This window comes from Sander lucioperca, chromosome 18, assembly GCF_008315115.2.
Source record: "Sander lucioperca isolate FBNREF2018 chromosome 18, SLUC_FBN_1.2, whole genome shotgun sequence".
NCBI classification, from domain to species: Eukaryota; Metazoa; Chordata; class Actinopteri; order Perciformes; family Percidae; genus Sander; species Sander lucioperca.
This window is the reverse complement of record NC_050190.1, coordinates 23,550,516-23,567,870: the sequence shown is the minus strand read 5'-3', so window position 1 is coordinate 23,567,870 and position 17,355 is coordinate 23,550,516. Positions and strand designations below refer to the sequence as shown.

At 39.5% G+C, this 17,355-nt stretch overlaps 1 protein-coding gene across 3 annotated transcripts in view; it reads right to left on the bottom strand.

Moving 5' to 3' along the window:
- Positions 1-9,065, bottom strand: part of mta1 (metastasis associated 1) — a 49,543-nt gene extending 40,478 nt beyond the window's left edge. For 2 of the 3 annotated variants that reach the window (XM_035994574.1, XM_031310059.2), the window contains exon 1: positions 8,895-9,056. In XM_035994574.1, coding sequence (XP_035850467.1) covers positions 8,895-8,922 — 28 coding nt within the window. In that variant the 5' untranslated portion in view covers positions 8,923-9,056. Of the gene's footprint in view, positions 1-8,894 lie in introns of all 3 variants that reach the window. The other variant, XM_035994575.1, reaches the window with a different exon arrangement.
- Between the last annotated feature and the right edge of the window lie 8,290 nt (positions 9,066-17,355).

The following is a 17,355-nucleotide window of genomic DNA, read 5'->3' as shown; positions in this document are numbered from 1 at the left end:
ACTGAAAGCAGCGGAAATGCAGAACTGAGTACACTTTAATATCCATTTATCGCAAGTAATATCGTTATCGCGACATCGCGTATCACATATTTTCCTCATATCGTGCAGCCCTATTATCAACTAATGTGCTGATTATTTTTAGATAATCGTTTAATCAGCGAGATGTCTGAAAATGTTTCCTGAGTTTGAGGCCATGTCTTCAAATTTGAGTCATTGTTTAGTCTATAAAATGTGGGAAAAAAAGAGTGAACAATGGCTATGAAAAGTTCCCAGAAGATGTAACCAGTAAGTTTAGCATTTCTGCTAGATTAATTATTAAATGTATCAATTATTTATCAAAATTCTTAATTCTCTAATCAATCACGTCATCAGCACTAAAGTGAATGCAAGTACTGTAACTGGACACACTGCTAACAGATGCCTGCTAAAAGAGAAAACCTTTCCTGGACACACAGAAGGTAAATAAAACTGTCAATGTTCAAAAGAACCCTGATCAAAACAGTAGTTTCACACTCAAAAACAGGGCAAGGTCTCATGACAAAATGTTGGGTGTTTTTCTGTTGGTTTTTTTGCGGCCTTCAACGTTCGCCAGCTTTGAGGAACCAATTAATCGAGAGCCAAAATGCGTCATGACCATTTCAGACTGAAGCTGAACCACATCTCAAACATTCAGTTTTAGTGTGGGGATGGGTGTGAAGTGCCGCCACACAGCATGTTTTGTTTTGTGACAGGAACATGTCTCCCGGTACATTTAGCGTCACTGCGAAGGTGGGATATTGGGCACAGCAACGCGGTCTTCCTTTTTCCTGGCTCGGTAACTTAGGTTACCAAAAATTAAGTTCAACGCGTTTCCCCCTCCTTGCCGCCTCCGGCAAGGACAAAAACGTATATGGGAAGAAAACAGTTCAGTAACAGTCAAGAGTGGGCTGTTTTAGTGTTAGAGTTTCCACCATGTGAGGAGCTGAAGCCTGGTAGAGAGCGAGCTGGAAAGGAACTCAAAATGAGAGCAACACACACACACAGAGAGAGAGAGAGAGAGAGAGAGAGAGAGAGAGAGAGAGAGAGAGAGAGAGAGAGAGAGAGAGAGAGAGAGAGAGAGAGAGAGAGAGAGAGAGAGAGAGAGAGAGAGAGAGAGAGAGAGAGCCTGTAGGCACTGAGCAGCGTCACTCAGTTTTCCCATCAGCCCTCCCGCCGCCTCAATCCGCGTACAACTCCCCCCGCCCGACTCTCATCCCCCGCTCCCAGCGTCAGCCAATCCGCAAGCTCCGGCGCCTGTGACGTCACAGTGCAGTCAAAATTTTGTGCGAGCCAATCAAGGCATGTTACTGAGCCCCAAAAGAGAGAGTCTGCTGGGCTGATTCAAACCAGGCCAGAGAGAGACAGACAGTCAGAGAGACGCAATGATGAGAGACGAAAAAGAGAAATAACGGATGAAGTCTGGGAAGAGAAAGAGATGGACAGAAAGACGTAAACAGCTTAGCTGAAATTTTAAGTGGGCGAATGAGTAAGTTAGTAACACAGTTAAAACAGGAGTAAACATCTGAAATGAGAAGCAGTGAAAAGGGTATAATAATAGTAATTGAGGTGGACTAATTGAAAAAACAACCATAAACACATTAAAAACACACACTTGGGACACTACTCATGAATTACCACCCAAACTACACACTTACATCTTGTTGGTAAAACTGTTCCAGCTTTTACATTGTCTCATCTGATTTGTTATAATTGTGGAGTGGAGAGAATTATTAATGTTATCGAGGGTGGTTTAAAAGAATCTGACGCGCATTAATCCAGTATGTATGTCACCTGTTTCTATTTGAGAAAACAAAGTACAAAATGTACGACAGACAGAGGTGTAAAAGCATCTTTTTATGGTTTGTCATAAAAAGAAATGAATGGCAAGTTGTCGAAAGGTGAAATTTAAGTTTGATGGTCTGATTGATTGTTACAAACAGACTGATGGTTGTTTATTCATTTTAATAGGTTGTCAAAACTGACATTTTAATGTTTCTACTACACACCTACCAACAGTCCGGAATCCCTTACGCACTGCAAGATAAAACTGAGGGTTCACAAGATGATTACAATTGTTGCTACACAAAACTATGTTAACCTTTTTCTAACTTTTCTAAAATATCGTTTTTTTGAGAAACACTACAGTTTAAATCTCATCAGGCCTCTAAAAAACTATACAATTTAAACTATTTGAGAAGGGGACACACCACTCTTTGTTTTAACGGTTTATACTGTAGACAAATGCGATCTGTGATGATGGGTTGTGAATAGGCATTGCTTGGCTATAAAAGGGTTAAGACAAAAAAAGGTTGGGTACCAGTGCTTTAATGTATTATATCTTATATATCTCCCAAAAAAATCAGCTCTGCAACTCTACAGCATCAACCACACAATCTGATCACCTAATAGAGAATCAAGACAGTTCCTGCCCCGGCACTCCATTTAAGCAAGTTCCAGCAGGTATAGACACAAACTTAAGGCATCAGTAGCAGTCTGACCAACTCACAAAGTAGACATTTTTCACATTTTCCATATAATAACAGTTTGGTTGCAAACATAAAAGCTTTTTGGGATGCCTTATTTTGGTGACACCATAATCGGCAAACTTCTCAAGATGCATCGCTGATTAAAGTCATCTTGATAGAATCACCTGTGCAGGAACTTTGCCTTAAAAATATATTGTATTAAACTACAAACTACAACTACACGGCACAAGCGGCTGGACGGAATCCACAGTCAGCTTTTAAACGCTACATGACTGTCAAAATATGTGGATATAACTTAAAAACTATCAGTTGTCTGTTGCAATTCAAAAAAAGAAGTACAACATCAAGCATCTCATGCAAACTTTACTAACTTTATTTGGGATTCAAAAAGTATTGAGTCTACATACACCGCCATAGAAAATACAGTAGTGGTGGTGTATACTAACTATGGCTGAGTAATGAAAAGGGCTGGGCAAGAGCTAGAAAGGGGAGATGGAAAAGCAGGAAGTGGGGAATGTGAATATCCGCCCACGCTTGTCCATGTGCACATACCCTCACACCCCACCCAATGCTCACACACACACACACACACACACACACACACACACACACGGCATCGTGAGCAGCAACCGTGGAAGACATTATGGCTCAGACAGTCATAGTATATGGATGGAGGTTTCTAGGATGGTAATGGAAGGTAGCTTAATCTTCTGAAATAATCTCACACCTCGTTTTCACACTTTGATATCACTCTAACTGGCATGATCAACCCATCGATCTAACCTAGTTCCACTTGTTATTCCTGCCTGAATAACAGATAATAGATACATGTCATTTACTTAATGCTCTGCAACTGATCTTGGAGGTAAACCTCATTGAACACCACGCACAAAATATGCCTTTTTCATAAACGTCAGAGTTGATCTGTTTTAGGGCTGCACGATATGAGGAAAATATGCGATAACGTTGTTGAATATCGCGAAAACAATTTTACTTGCGTTAAATTACCAGATATTAAAATGTACTTCGTTCTTATTCTTCTAAAATACAACAAATTGCTTGTTGAATTTAAAACAAAATCAAAAGGAAATCATTTCTAACATTCTTTTACTGAACAAATTGAACATTGAATTGACAATAACAGGCACCACTAAAAAAGAACGACAGTTACACTTTAAAGTGCAGATTTCTACTGATATTTTCTTTCAACTAACATAAAAAAATCTCGTAGTGTCTATTGCGATATGTCGCAACCTTTCGCAATATGTATATTGCAGCAGTTGATACTGTGATGACGATCGCAAAAAAACAATATATTGTGCAGCCTTAATCTGTTTGGTGACGTTTAAGCAGAGAGGGCATTTTTGATCTCATAAACAGCGGCAGCAACTTCACTCCCATCATGCATCTGTCTTGCACTTGTACAGCAGCCACCAGTGCAGCTTGCTCTTATTTAAATGTGATTAATCAGCAAATGTGTGGAGGTTTTACACAAAACTTCTCTCTCAAACAACTATTTTAGGGCAGTTTAGATGGCCAGATCTTGAAATCCAAATAGCTGTGGTGCCGCAAAGACGCCACAAGGCATCTAGCTTGCAGCAAATCCTTTTCATTGCGACGGATGTATGTGCAGTTTGGCCTCTAAAGAAATGTGATGATGGGGACACTTGTCATGCATCTGTCCAAATGATCATTCTGAATTTGGCAAGGATGGCGGCGAGAAAGGCTCCAAACTTAACTCTGACAGAACACACACCAGACCTGCGAGAAAGGGCACTGCCAGCGTGGGAAATTAACATCAGCCACCCGCCAAACACAGTGTGGGCACTGTCAAAGTTTCTAAGTTAGTCAGTGTGTAGATTAGTAAATATTGCAACACCTTTAAGCAGGGTCTGAATCATAAGTGGCAGCATAGAGAAAATACTCACCAGCCAACAGCCAAAAGAAATGTGGGCACTGGCAACGAAGTTTGTCACTTTTTAAGTTAGTAAACACATTTAGCACATTCTGTACAAGAGTTGTCACACTCCAACAGCCTCAGTACAAGTATTTATTTAAAGGATAGCTTCACAAAACAGTAGCCATGTGCCTATATGAAGATTTAAACAGGTTTTTTTTGCTGTAATCATTCCTTTTGTTCATACAAGCCATTGAGAGATCCCTTGATAATCCTCGTCCTTTGCAAAACATACATGTGTAGGTTTATTTGAAGCCAATATCAGGCTTTAGCAATCTTACCCCCGTCACGTGACACTGAAGCGACTGTCTATACCGGTTCTGTCTGGTCCGAGAATTTCAAAAGCGCTGAGCAGCAAAGAAGCAGCCAAACCTTCTTTAAAAAGAAAACTATTTGTATACCACTTTTCAAGAGACTTTACTCATTAAGATAAGGATTACACAATACAGAATCAACAAATTAACAGCAATAAAGGCAAAACATGCCATCACAATAAAATCAAAGATCAAGGTCAGATAAGAAAATAATGATGATTAATAATGATAAAACCCTATAATATGTAGTAAATGTAGTAAAGTTGTAGTGTTTAATTGGGCATCAACCTTGCGTTTATGCACATTTTGTACCTCCAAAAAAATAGACGGTACCATAAATAAAAAAATTAATTCCTACAAGATGCAGCTGAGATGTGAGCCTGTAGGGAGCCTGAACGGAGCCGCCTGCATAGATTAAAATGAGAGTGAATCAGTTGCGTGAGACATGCAAGTAAAAAAACGTGTCCAACACTCTTGCTCTCTAGACTAGAAAGGGGTTAGTTATACAAACCAAGTGTGCATCTTCTAAAGTTACAGTCTTTTTAATACAAAATCCCCTCCTGTGTTACTGTTCCTCAACTGCAGCTCATCCCAGAAACACTGGTTTGAGGAAACACGGAGGTGGGTTTGTACTAAAAAGTCTGTAACTTAGGAAGATACCCACTTGATTTGTCCAAGTAAGGCCAACGTTCAGACCAACATTAGCTCCGCTAGAAAAAACGCAGCCCCCTCATTCATTTGAATTGGGGGCAGCCTGGCAGTTCAGCGGAGGTGTCGACACAGCCGGCTTTGGCACAAAAAAAAAAAAAAAAAAACATGGTCGTCCGGCAAAAAAAGTTGAACCTGGCTCAACTTTTGCCACAAAGCAACGTCATCCAATCAATTACATGCAAGCACATGACTTATTTCTACTGTTTACCTTGCAGACAAACTTCAGCTAAACATTTTTTACACAGAAAAAGCACTGTGGATTCTGTCCCCAATCACTTATATTGGAAATGCATAAGGGAAAGGATCTTTTAATGGTCAGTATGAACAGGTATTCAATGTTTACCCGGGCAACTTACTATTAGGCCTGCACGATAAATCGTTAGAAAATCGCCATATTGATTCACCCTTGTTCGCGATTACATTTTGAAATGACTTCGATTTTTTTTTTCCTCCTTCATTTAATTTATTGAAAGCATTTGACATTGACATGTTTTAATTATGTAAAGACATGTTCAAGGAGTTCAGATAGAGCCTGTATCAGGGCCATATTTAGTTCAATGTGTAATATGTCACTATTTTTGGTAGCCTACTGTACTTAAATGGCCAGTATACTTTATTTTCTTTATTCATTGAAGCCTCTATGTTTACAGGCTTGTGGTGATGCGCAATGTGCTATAGGTGCCAAAAAAATCTATGTTTGGTACTGCCAAATTGTTTTGTTTTGTCATGGTTCATGTGTGCAATAAACATTACACTTCGTGAGAAAAAAAATCATGATATCAATTCTAAGCTAAAAAAAAATCGTGATTCATATTTTTCCCCGAATTGTGCAGGCCTAAAAACAGACTTAAAAATGTTGAACCTATCCTTTAAAGCATCTAAACCTAGACCTAAAAAAAAAAAAAAAAAAACTCTCTTTTCTCATTGTCTCACAAGAGAGTAATTTTTTGTGTGAACACGTTTGTAGCCAGTCTTGGTAAATGGTTAATTGTATTTATATAGCGCCCTTCTACCTTACTGGACAAAGCTTTTTACAATTTGCCTCTTCACCTATTCACACATAAACATTCATTCACCGGGTGGATGGTGGCGGAGCTGCCATGCAAGGGGTTGAGTGTCTTGCCCACCGTTCGACATGGGGACAGGAGGAGCCGACCTTGTGATTCAAGGATGACCCGCTCTACCTCCTCATGTTTGGAGTTTCAGACTTTTAAAACTTCCGTGGCCAGTGCACAGAAACTCTGGGCTAGCCTCTCTTCCCTTCCCACCATTAAGATGATAAGGGTCATGACCGAGACTATACTTAGTCACCAACACTTTCCTGTGTATGAGGGGAAAGCAGTAGGAAGGAGCGCCGCTAGGCACAGGAAGAGTGGCGTGTGGCCTGCAGGATGAAAACAAAGACATCAGGGCCTACGGAGCCAGCTTTTGTTCACGGTTCAATCACAGGGGAAGTTATTGCTTTTCCATGATGTTCCTGCATTGTCTTACAAAGTGGCGGCCATCTTTCCAAGGGTTCTGCTTTGTTCTGATGCTGGGTTGAATTTGTCTCAGGAGAAACAGTCAAGTCAGTCAATTATTAGGCTTGTTTTTTGGCCTGAATTGTGCTTGTTTGTTATCTAATTATTATTGACTGTGAAAAAACTAATTAATGGTATGTTTGTTCAGTAATGTGATTTTTTTCTTGTTGCTTTGTGGCTTTGGATTAGTTTGGGTTATATTACACAATTAGGCCTATTTGTAAGGATTTTGGACAGACAGGACATACTTGTATATAGGTTGATAGTTGTAAAAGTGTTAATGTGAATAGTTTACTTAATTTCATTTCACTTTAAACTGCAGAGAGTGCTACCGTATGGGGCCAAAATACACCATCTTAAAGCTACAGCAGGCAGACAGGCAGGGAAATGGTGTGAATCACAAAGTTGTACCGTTTTTCAAGCTGAACTTTTCTACAGATGAGACATACAAGCTCAGCTGGTTAGCATCTCAGCATTATGAGGATGACAGAGTGAAGAGATGTACTAAATTCAGCATCATTTGGCTGATGAAGTGTTAACTTCCTGCCCTGCTCTGGACATTATCCTGTTCTCACATAGAACACTCAGGTAGGCCTTTCAATTGACTAAATAGGAGGGCTATGACGTTCACTACAGGCTATTTTTAATGTGTGTACCATGCCAAGGAGAGTCACAGCATTCCTTTTTCACTAGACAATTGTCAGCGATCGCATGTAAATATATCTTCTGAATGTAATCTGTCACTCTTGCTTTCCCTCCATCTCCCTTGGCTTTGACATACGCGTTTGCAAAGTATACAGTTAAAAAGAAGTACACTAGTTTATCTGCCTGATGGAAGTACAGGCTGACCAGCTCCAAATGGATAAGGGAACTATTCTCTGAATAGTTACACCTGCCATTTACTACAGTCATGGCACACCTTTATGTGGTTGTTCTGACACTTTGACAGTGAAATTTGAAGAGAACAGTTTACCAGCAGCCTAATAAAATGTCATGATGAGTCAAAACTCTGCAACACTAATCTATATTCAAGTGTAAAGCATCTGATTGTTGTCATATGCCATCCTTTCTTTTCTTTTGTGCTGTTCTGTCCTTTCTTTGTATCCAGTTATCCAGTCTCCCAAAAAACAGCCACTGCCTTATCTAAACTACAGTATAGCTGCAGTAACTTTCATGTGCCTATTTTTACACAGTATACATACTGGATATGAATCAGAGCAACATAAGCAGAAAATTAGTGGGAGGGGAAAACAGCAACCTTAATAAGGTATTAACTGGAGATGCCTGTACAAAAATAAGAAGAAAAAAAAACGTTAAAGATGTGAAAATGCATCTTTAAGCATGCAATGATATTCTTATTCCAATTATACCATCTAGCTTTTAACTTTTAATTAATCCTAGTTCCTTTATCTGCACTTTCTCTATACAAACATCTACTTGCTGCTTCCCTGCCTATTCTACCGGGTTTCTGCAGGTTAGTGGATTAACGTTAGTTAACGTTATCATTATGAAAGAGTAGCCGGGGCAATAGTTGAAAGGCACGCAAAACTTTTACAATACGTTCGCCATGCTAACGTTACCTTAAATATATAGAAACACAATGCATGTTACTTTAGGTGTATCAGCATATAGAAGTAGTTGTTTGGGATCATCGCAAGTTACAACAAACACAAAAGAAACGAGGGAATCCAGCAGTAAGCGAACCACTACTCTTCATCACCATCCTCCTCTTCACCATCATCATCTGTGAAGCACAAGGCTCTTTAGCTTTAGGGAAATAAAAGAAGGGAAGGAAAGACGGACCACGCTCTGTAAATACCATAAAAGACCCGCGGCGGATAGTGGCGAGTACGCCATAAAAACATTACGGGAAGGTTCTAAATCTTACCTCCAACCCGGTACATGTTCGCTGCCATGACTGCCCCGGGTCCCTGGCTTCCTCTCCAGGTAGAGGGGTGGCTCTCTTCTCTCTCGCGCTGCCGGAGCTGTGTTAGCACTGCCGCCGCTGTGTGTTGGAAAATGGTGGATTGATCAATACGAAACAGACTAGCTGAGGGACCTTAAAGAGACAGTACACTATTTTTTTTTCTAAACCCGAAGTTCGCCTGCAGGATTTGGGAAAAAGTAGTGTAGCACATTAATTATTTAATTACTAGTTTAATGTTGTAACTGTTTTGCTACTAGCATTTTTAAAATACAGCTACGCCACAGGCTTTGTTGTAGTCCCACAAGTGACGTCACAGACTCAAAATCAACGGTTATCCCATTTACTTAGTTACCTAGCTAGTTAACGTTACCTGCGTACTTTGTAACTCATGTAACATAAGTATCATCAGCTAGATTAAATAGTAAACGGAGGAAAAATCTTTATTTTCGTGTGGAAATGGAAACGGTTTTATAAAACGGACATGTTTAAATACACAAACTGGCGCAAATATTAAGTAACCTATGAAAGATGTTTAAGGTTGAGTAGGCCTAGTGTGATTACCTTGGTTCAAACAGTAAAATATCATGATTATTTAAGGCGAAACCCCGGTTGTACACCTTTGAAGAGTTTGCTAAGCCCCAGAAATTATAGATATATATAAAAAAAGAATACCTGGAACTTGGTGTACCAGAAAATTAAGCACCCCTGTCCCTACCTGAAACCAAATGTGTGATCCCAAATCCTTTAGCTCAGTGGAATCAAGTGAGGTCCATGAACCACCACATTACTATCTGTAATGTAATAAAGAATAAAAATGTTTTACAGATAGTATGTGATAGGCATACCTGGCCTAATTGTTAGGGTGACACACTTTTGTTTTTATGTTTATGTAGTTGATATTACATTAATGTAGCCCTAAGCTGTTTCATGGTATTTTATATTTCATAGGATTTGCTTTTAGGTTGTCTAGATAAGATTGAATGTGTGATATACATGTCAACGTGGTAAGATTACTCCGCAATTGAAATCTTCTCATGATGAGAGTCTTTAAATTTACTCAGGGATCAGGTCAAATCAAATTATGTTGTTAATTTTGCGTATTTTCCTGTTTAATTGTTTCCTTTTTTCCACATGCAACAGTGTGGTATAATGAATCAAGCTGGAAAAACTGTTTGCATACTGCAATGCAGGTTTATTCATCAAAACAGTGTTCTATATAGCTCATATTTGCACATATTTTAGCTCATACTTTATAACTGTAAAACAAATAGTTACACAACATTATGTACACAGTGTGCAATGAGGGTGGCACAGTTACTGATCATATGATATTATGGGATACACAGGACTCTAGCAGCATCACAGGTAGGTATAGGACTATCAAGCCTACTACAACCATCTATTTAGGTAAATGTAGGGATGTGCATGCATGTAGGTAAATAGAAAGTAGGCAGGATTTTTTTGTTTGGCATAATCTGCCATTGAAAAATGGGATGTTTTGGACTGCAAACATCAGCAGTACTGTTCTCCTGGTCAACACCCACCACATACACAGATATGTTTCTTGGTATATTGCAATATATCATAATCAAAACAAATATTGCTTCTAAAAAAAACACGAGTAGTGGAATGTGTCTAATAAGTGAAATACGGTATGACAGAGAGAATATATTGTATAGTCTTTTGCAGATAGTTGTTTGATTAGCTTGGTTTTCATTGTGGATACAAGCGTAGAGCCTCAGTGCAGGAGGAATGCTGTGGTGAAGGCTACATCTGATCTATACCATATGGAAGCCTCAATTACTGTTTCCTAACACAGGGGACTACAGTCTGCAGTCACGTGACCGCCATAAGCCAATCATGTGTACTTACAGTACGCACTCCTGCTCAAGTGTGCAGTCTCAATGTTGGAACTGTGCCGCATTGGAGGGATCCTGTATTGTGTCTCGGGTTTCTTTTATGAAAAGGAACGAGAGCAAATAAAGTGAATTTGAGAATGTTTTTTAACGCCAATGTGCAAAGTGGGAACAAAACTAACTCTGCTGTGTTAAAGACATGAGAGAGCATTATGACCCAATGGATATTTCTGCATATTATATATTTATTGCCCATTTACACTATGCTGCTCACTGCTATGTGCAACATACATGCATTTCTGCACAAAACACACATCCATTATCTGACTGAATATTACTGCATGCTGTTTACAACATTGTTCCCTGTATTGCACTTTATTTTACATGCTTACCCTACTAATTGACTTTTCTTTGGAGCAATAAAAATGTATTGCAGTATATCACAGCATATCCCTGCACAGTGTGTGTGTGTGTGTGTGTGTGTGTGTGTGTGTGTGTGTGTGATATATATCATACAGCGACTGACACAAGTGAGCTGTCTTCTCAGCTGTTGTAATTTTCTCCTATAAACTGGGAAAACAGTGCCAATACCTAATATGGTCTTAATTAAAGGAAACTAGGTGGTCAACAATGAAGCCTTGTGTTTGGGAACTATGACTACTTTCATTAGCAGTGTTTGTTTACTTGGCTGCTTGCTGCTGTGCAGATGTTCTTTTTGAATCCACTTGCTCCTCTGCCAGATGTTTCTGCAGTCGGAAGACAGGCAGGCGAGTGCAGGCAGAACAGTATACAGTGCAGAGCGCTGCAGGTGTTCTCCCTGATGAATCTCAGTCTGTGGAGATGGATTGGCTCGAGACACAGAGCGTCTGCAGAAACTCCCCTCGGTTTGGTTGCAGTCTCAGAGGATGACCTCTGCTGGCCCTACCTTTCTTTTATCTCTCGTCCTCTTTCTGTCCTCCACTTCTCCAAGTTACAGATAAATGCACAGGAGGGACAAAGACACAGAGGAAATCAATTAGGCCTGTTTCCTGGCAGAAACTAGTCCATATCTTTGATTGTGGTTGGTTCTCTCACTGTGGGTTGTGCTTGGATCCAGAGACACTATGGGAGGCACAGCAATAAAGGGACTATTAGAGCACTCTCTCCTCTACACCTAATTGTGCATAGGTGTATTTCTGTATTAACAGTGGAAAAAAAACGGATTACTTATCATTGTTATTGTGGAACAATACCGGTGACAGTGTTCCCAACACCCCACAGAGTCAGACTCATGCTGTAGATATAATGTATAGTGACTGAACAAAAAAAAACATTACTCATGCTCTTAGCGACAGTATACCAACAGCAATTCAAAGAGATGCCACATTCTCAAATCTATACACACAACTTCTCATCTGCACCTTCAAACTGAAAAGGCATCACCACCACATTGCGAATTAAAGAAAATACTCATAAAAGGTAAAGTCTATCATGTCACACACGTATAATTTTTTATTGTCTGACTTGATTCTATACAAGTCCTGAACGTGACAGTTCTCTGTTGCAGACTTCATTAGTGACTAGCCATGTTTTTGACTGCTCTGAAAGCTTTGGCAGGAGGCAGTGCAGACTCTTTTAATTAGGAATCTCTGCTGTAGGGGATCTGTCAGACAGATTTCACAGCTAAAAATATCAGTAGCTGAATAAATACAGTGCTTCACAAAGAATCTTGGAAATGACATACAGCTTGTATTTATCAATATCAAACTACAGGGGGAGCTATTGTCTTGCATTTGACAAAATGGGCAGTTAAGACAAAGGTGTAGCTGCTTCAGGGGCATGTATAGTTGGATCCACTGCTATCCATAATCTATAGTTCATTTAAAACATACAGTTAATATCCAAGACCAGTAAGAAACCATCAAAATGTCTTAGCACCGATGACTCACTGGGAAAACAAGATGCTCCAAGTTGCATTTACCTAATTCCACCAGCAGGGGTCATCACTCACACAGCCTTTTCTATTAGCCTTTTTGTTTTTTTTTTGTGTTTTTTTTATTGAGCACATAACAAGTATACAGCCACAAGTGCATAGCTTTTTTTTTCTATTGTCCTCTGTTGCTCCCGAACAAAGCAGTGATGTAGTGGTCATTTCCTAAAGAGGAAATGACACTTCAGTGAATTATCATACATTCTGGGACAATCCCAGTGAGTAGCATCTGGGCTGACATAAAAATGCTGCATGTAGGATAACATAAATCAAACTGTGTCATCATTATTGTCTCTCTGCTAGCGCTAGAAAGCTGGTTTGCTGTGTAGGTTGCTTTTAGAGGTAATCTGTTACTGCAGACATGGCTTGGCTGGAAACACTCAGCCATACTTTGAAGGCCTCACAAGAAACCTTGGCCCTAATCCAAAGGGATTAACCATATTGCACTTGTGTGGGTTATTGATACTGTGACCTTCACAGAATGAAAGCGGAATAATTATCACACTGAGAAGAAAGACTGTGTCAGATATGGATGCAGACAGTTGAATATGTGGCACCCAAAAAGAGGCCCCTTCGTAGGTCCCTGGTCCAACCTTGCAAGGGAATCCCATCGCCAAGTGTCCAGCCTTTCACCACAGGACAAGGTGCCAAAATGCCAGGAGCTGCCAGACGAGAGCAACACATTTTTTGTGAAACAGCTGATGAACCGCCAAATGTGTCTCCATCTTCAGAGAGAGGAGAGGCACTGGCAGTTGGTGAGAGGACTGTGCCATGTGGGGAAAACCCACAACACTCAGACATGAAAAAGGAATCACTGGAATGGCAAATGGCATCAGAAAGTCACGTCTTGAATTTCTTTCCAGCAAGAATGTTTGTCATTTTATTGGTCGAGACCATATGAGCTGCACCAGCTGATGTCAGGACGCTTAAAGATTCAGCAACTTGTGATACATATCTTTTATGTCTGACCCCCAAAAATACACACATGCATAACATGCACGTATACATTTATACATCCAGTTAAACACAACATATTAGATAACTGAATGATCAATACTGTAGACAGAGGTGCTACTGCTTTAAATAACTAATAATTCAAGATGCAACTATAGGTCCTTAAATGTGTTACATTGAAAACAATTATACACAAATAATGAAATGCTTTATGGCCTTCATGTGACATACAGCAGACAGGAAAAGCCAGCTGCATATGCCGTTAAAGTCAAAGACTAAACCCACTAAAGAGGGCTCCCCTGTGATATATCACTGGGGTTTTTACATCATGTGTGAGTTTGAGTGCTGCCAACCAAACACCAAAAGCTGCTGCTTTTATTCTGGTGTGCTAGATATTTCATCTTGTTAGGCTCCTGGTTTGGATGGAAACCTGATCTATATTATGATGTGACACACCTCCAGGCAGTTATATTGGACTAACTGTGTACACTTTTTGTTTACAACTCTACTGTAGTTGTCATGTCAGTTTGAACAATACTGGATGGACGTGTAGATAATTGCTTTGTAATTTGCTTGTAGGCTGTTTAACCAGAGTATGGGCTTTTGTCTTTTGAGACATTTTATTTCACTATATTAGATTATTGGGATCTAATTAGGACTAATGCTTAAATTAGATTTATCGTTAGCTCACTAAGAAGTCTAAGAGCAACTCTCTGACAGTAAGATAATTCTTTCTTTGTCCTGCCTTGTCCTGCCAGGTTGTTAAATATTAGTAATTTCTACACACATGCTTTTCTTTAGTGGACCCCATGATGGCCCAGAGGTCATTACGGTTGATTGATGTGAAACACAGATGATGTGCTTGGTGTACCCTTATGACACCAAGAAGCCCTATGCTCCATGCTATGATGCCAGTAGGGATAGAGAGGTGTTTTCAACCTTTTAATCCTGCAGAGAATAGGGAAGGTACAAATCAAGGTTTGTCTCTTAAGGCCTCTATAAGCACCTAAAACAGGACGGGATCTGGAAGAGTGTGCTTTGTTTTCCATTGCAGCACCACCCATGTTCAGAGGGTCTAATTATACACCACAAGAGCTCAACTCTGAGTGAACAGCATGTTTCTTTACATCAACTGGAACAACATTTTTAATGTACTGAATGTCACCAGTTAATTTTACTGCGTAGGGCAGCTACATGTGTAATGTCCTTGCTCATGTGGAAGAAACAGACAAGCTTTGTTTAATTCTAAAGTCTAAAGGTCTAAAGAAAAAGTTTCCTGTGCTGAATTTTTTATTATAAAATTTGGGAGAGAGAGAGAGAGAGAGCCGAACAGGCAAGACCTTGTCACAGTGAGTGATATTGTTTGTGGACAGACATAGCAAGGGAGTGCCTGTCAGATGTGAAAGAGAAGGCGGTTTCTCTTGGGGATTTCCAGTATCATTTTAAATACTTTTGACTTCAACTGTTGTTATGACTTTGAATTTTGGAAAACAACATTATCCCAAAACGTTGTCATTACCAAGAATGACTATTCTTTAAAAACTACCAGAAAATATGTAAGAAGTTGGTGCAAAAACTATCATGCTCTATGAGTTGGTGCCATTTTCTTTTGGCCAAATGCTACTGTAACTAATTTTGAGACTACTTCATGTGGATCTCTTGTAGAAAACTTTATTTAATTTAATTAAAAAAACAGTTTTACATTTTGAAAAAAATACGCCTAATCCCTTTTTTGCCGATAGATGAGAAGAATGATACTACTCTCATGTCTGTATGCTAAATATGAAGCAGACACTTGTGCTAGCTAACTTAGTAAGTTAGCATAACTGGAAGCAGGAAAGACAGCTAGCATGGCTCAGTCCAAAGCTAAAAATGCCAGCATGATTAAAGCTCACTAATTAACACATTATGTCTTGTTTTTACAAAAATCTAAATGTATAAAAGATGAGTTGTGTGTTTTTTGGTTTGTTTTTTACCTTGGACAGAACCAAGCTAGCTGCTTTCTGTCTCTAATCTAAGATAATTGTCTGCTAACTATAGCTTCACATTTAGCGTTCAGACATGAAAGTGGCATCAATATTTTCATCTAACTCTCCGCAAGAAAGCGATTAGGTGTCTAAAATGTCAAACTGTTCCTGTAATGTTTGTGTCAAACTCTCACACTTTAAAGGTCTACATCCGAACTACATGATTGATACAGCCGACCAGTTGTCAGTACTGCTGATTGATGCTTGACGAGTGAAGCTCACACAGCACATTCAACACTGATACATCTGCAGAGTAAGACGGAGTCTTCAGGACGTATTGATCATTAATGAGTTTCCCTTCAACAACATGCTGCCCCACAAACAGAAACGCCTTAATTAGTCAGACCTTTGACTGACTGCCCAGGGGTCTTTAGTGTGATTATACAAAGTGCAGAAATGTAGAAAAGAAAAACACATGTTACATATTGGTTTAAACAGCTTAATAATACTGGTTCAGTTGCCTTCAAATCACCTCCAAGAAGGTATTTGATGTGTTAATTATCCTCCTAAAGATAATATTTTAATTAAAAACTCATGAAGACACGCAGGTTGTCTGTGTTCAAAGTCTAACTCCCATGTGCTTTACGCTACTTGAGAGATTCCCTCAGAAATGATAGGGAGCTCTGTGAGAGGGAGGATCACAGGACTTGTAGATAGAGACATCAAAACCTCCAAAATCTTCTGCCAGCTGCCCTCTACCACACCCTCCCTCAACACGCCTCGGCGCCACAGCAGAGCACATGTGCCCCCAAACCCTCGCTTTGCTTCATGTTGTAAACAAACAACAGAAAATGAAATGACAGATTTATTGAACATATACAGATTGCACAGGCTAAAAATAGGCTTTTAGATTAGACAAGGGAGCAGTGAAAAGTGCATACAGTGGAACCTCGACCAACAGTGACCAATGAAGACGTCTGCCAAGTAAAACAATACACCCACATCACTAAAAATGGCATTCAGTGGAATCTATACCCCTCACAGTCCAAGTTGAAGTAAAATACTCCAAAGTGTACTGTCCATGGCTAAAGAAAACAAAAGAGGATTCTCCCATCTGCAGTTAGAAATACTGTAATGGAGCCACAAACAGACTGTTGTTTTGTCTGTAAAAAGCCAGCCCAGGGTTGGGTCAGTCCCAGAGTAGACCTGAGGAGGGACTTTAACAAACAGGAGCACCCTTTTAGTCAGATAGCAGCTGCTGTCAAACATCACAGTAAATCATTTCAAAACAGCTTCAAAAGTGTTATTCATTATGAATAGTCTCCATCTGGTGTGGGTGCAGGACAACCATAAGAACCTTTTATTCAACAAATGATGTTGGGATTTTCCAGCCAACCATAAAGTCCTAATCAAGGCTGCATGGTTAAATGGGCAACTGCCACAGACTCAACGGGGCGCCAAGTCACAAGTTTACTGGAAGTCAATCAGTTTTGGTAATTTAAATAATAAAAAATAAGTTAGGGGATCTGCACCACTAAAGTACTATTTTAAGACCTCTATATTGTGTGCATATTCTTAAATAAAACTGTATTTAATCAAATTACCGCAAACTAACACAAAGAAATGCCTGTGTAAGCACAGAGGTCATTTTGTAATAAATTGGTAGTGTTTACATA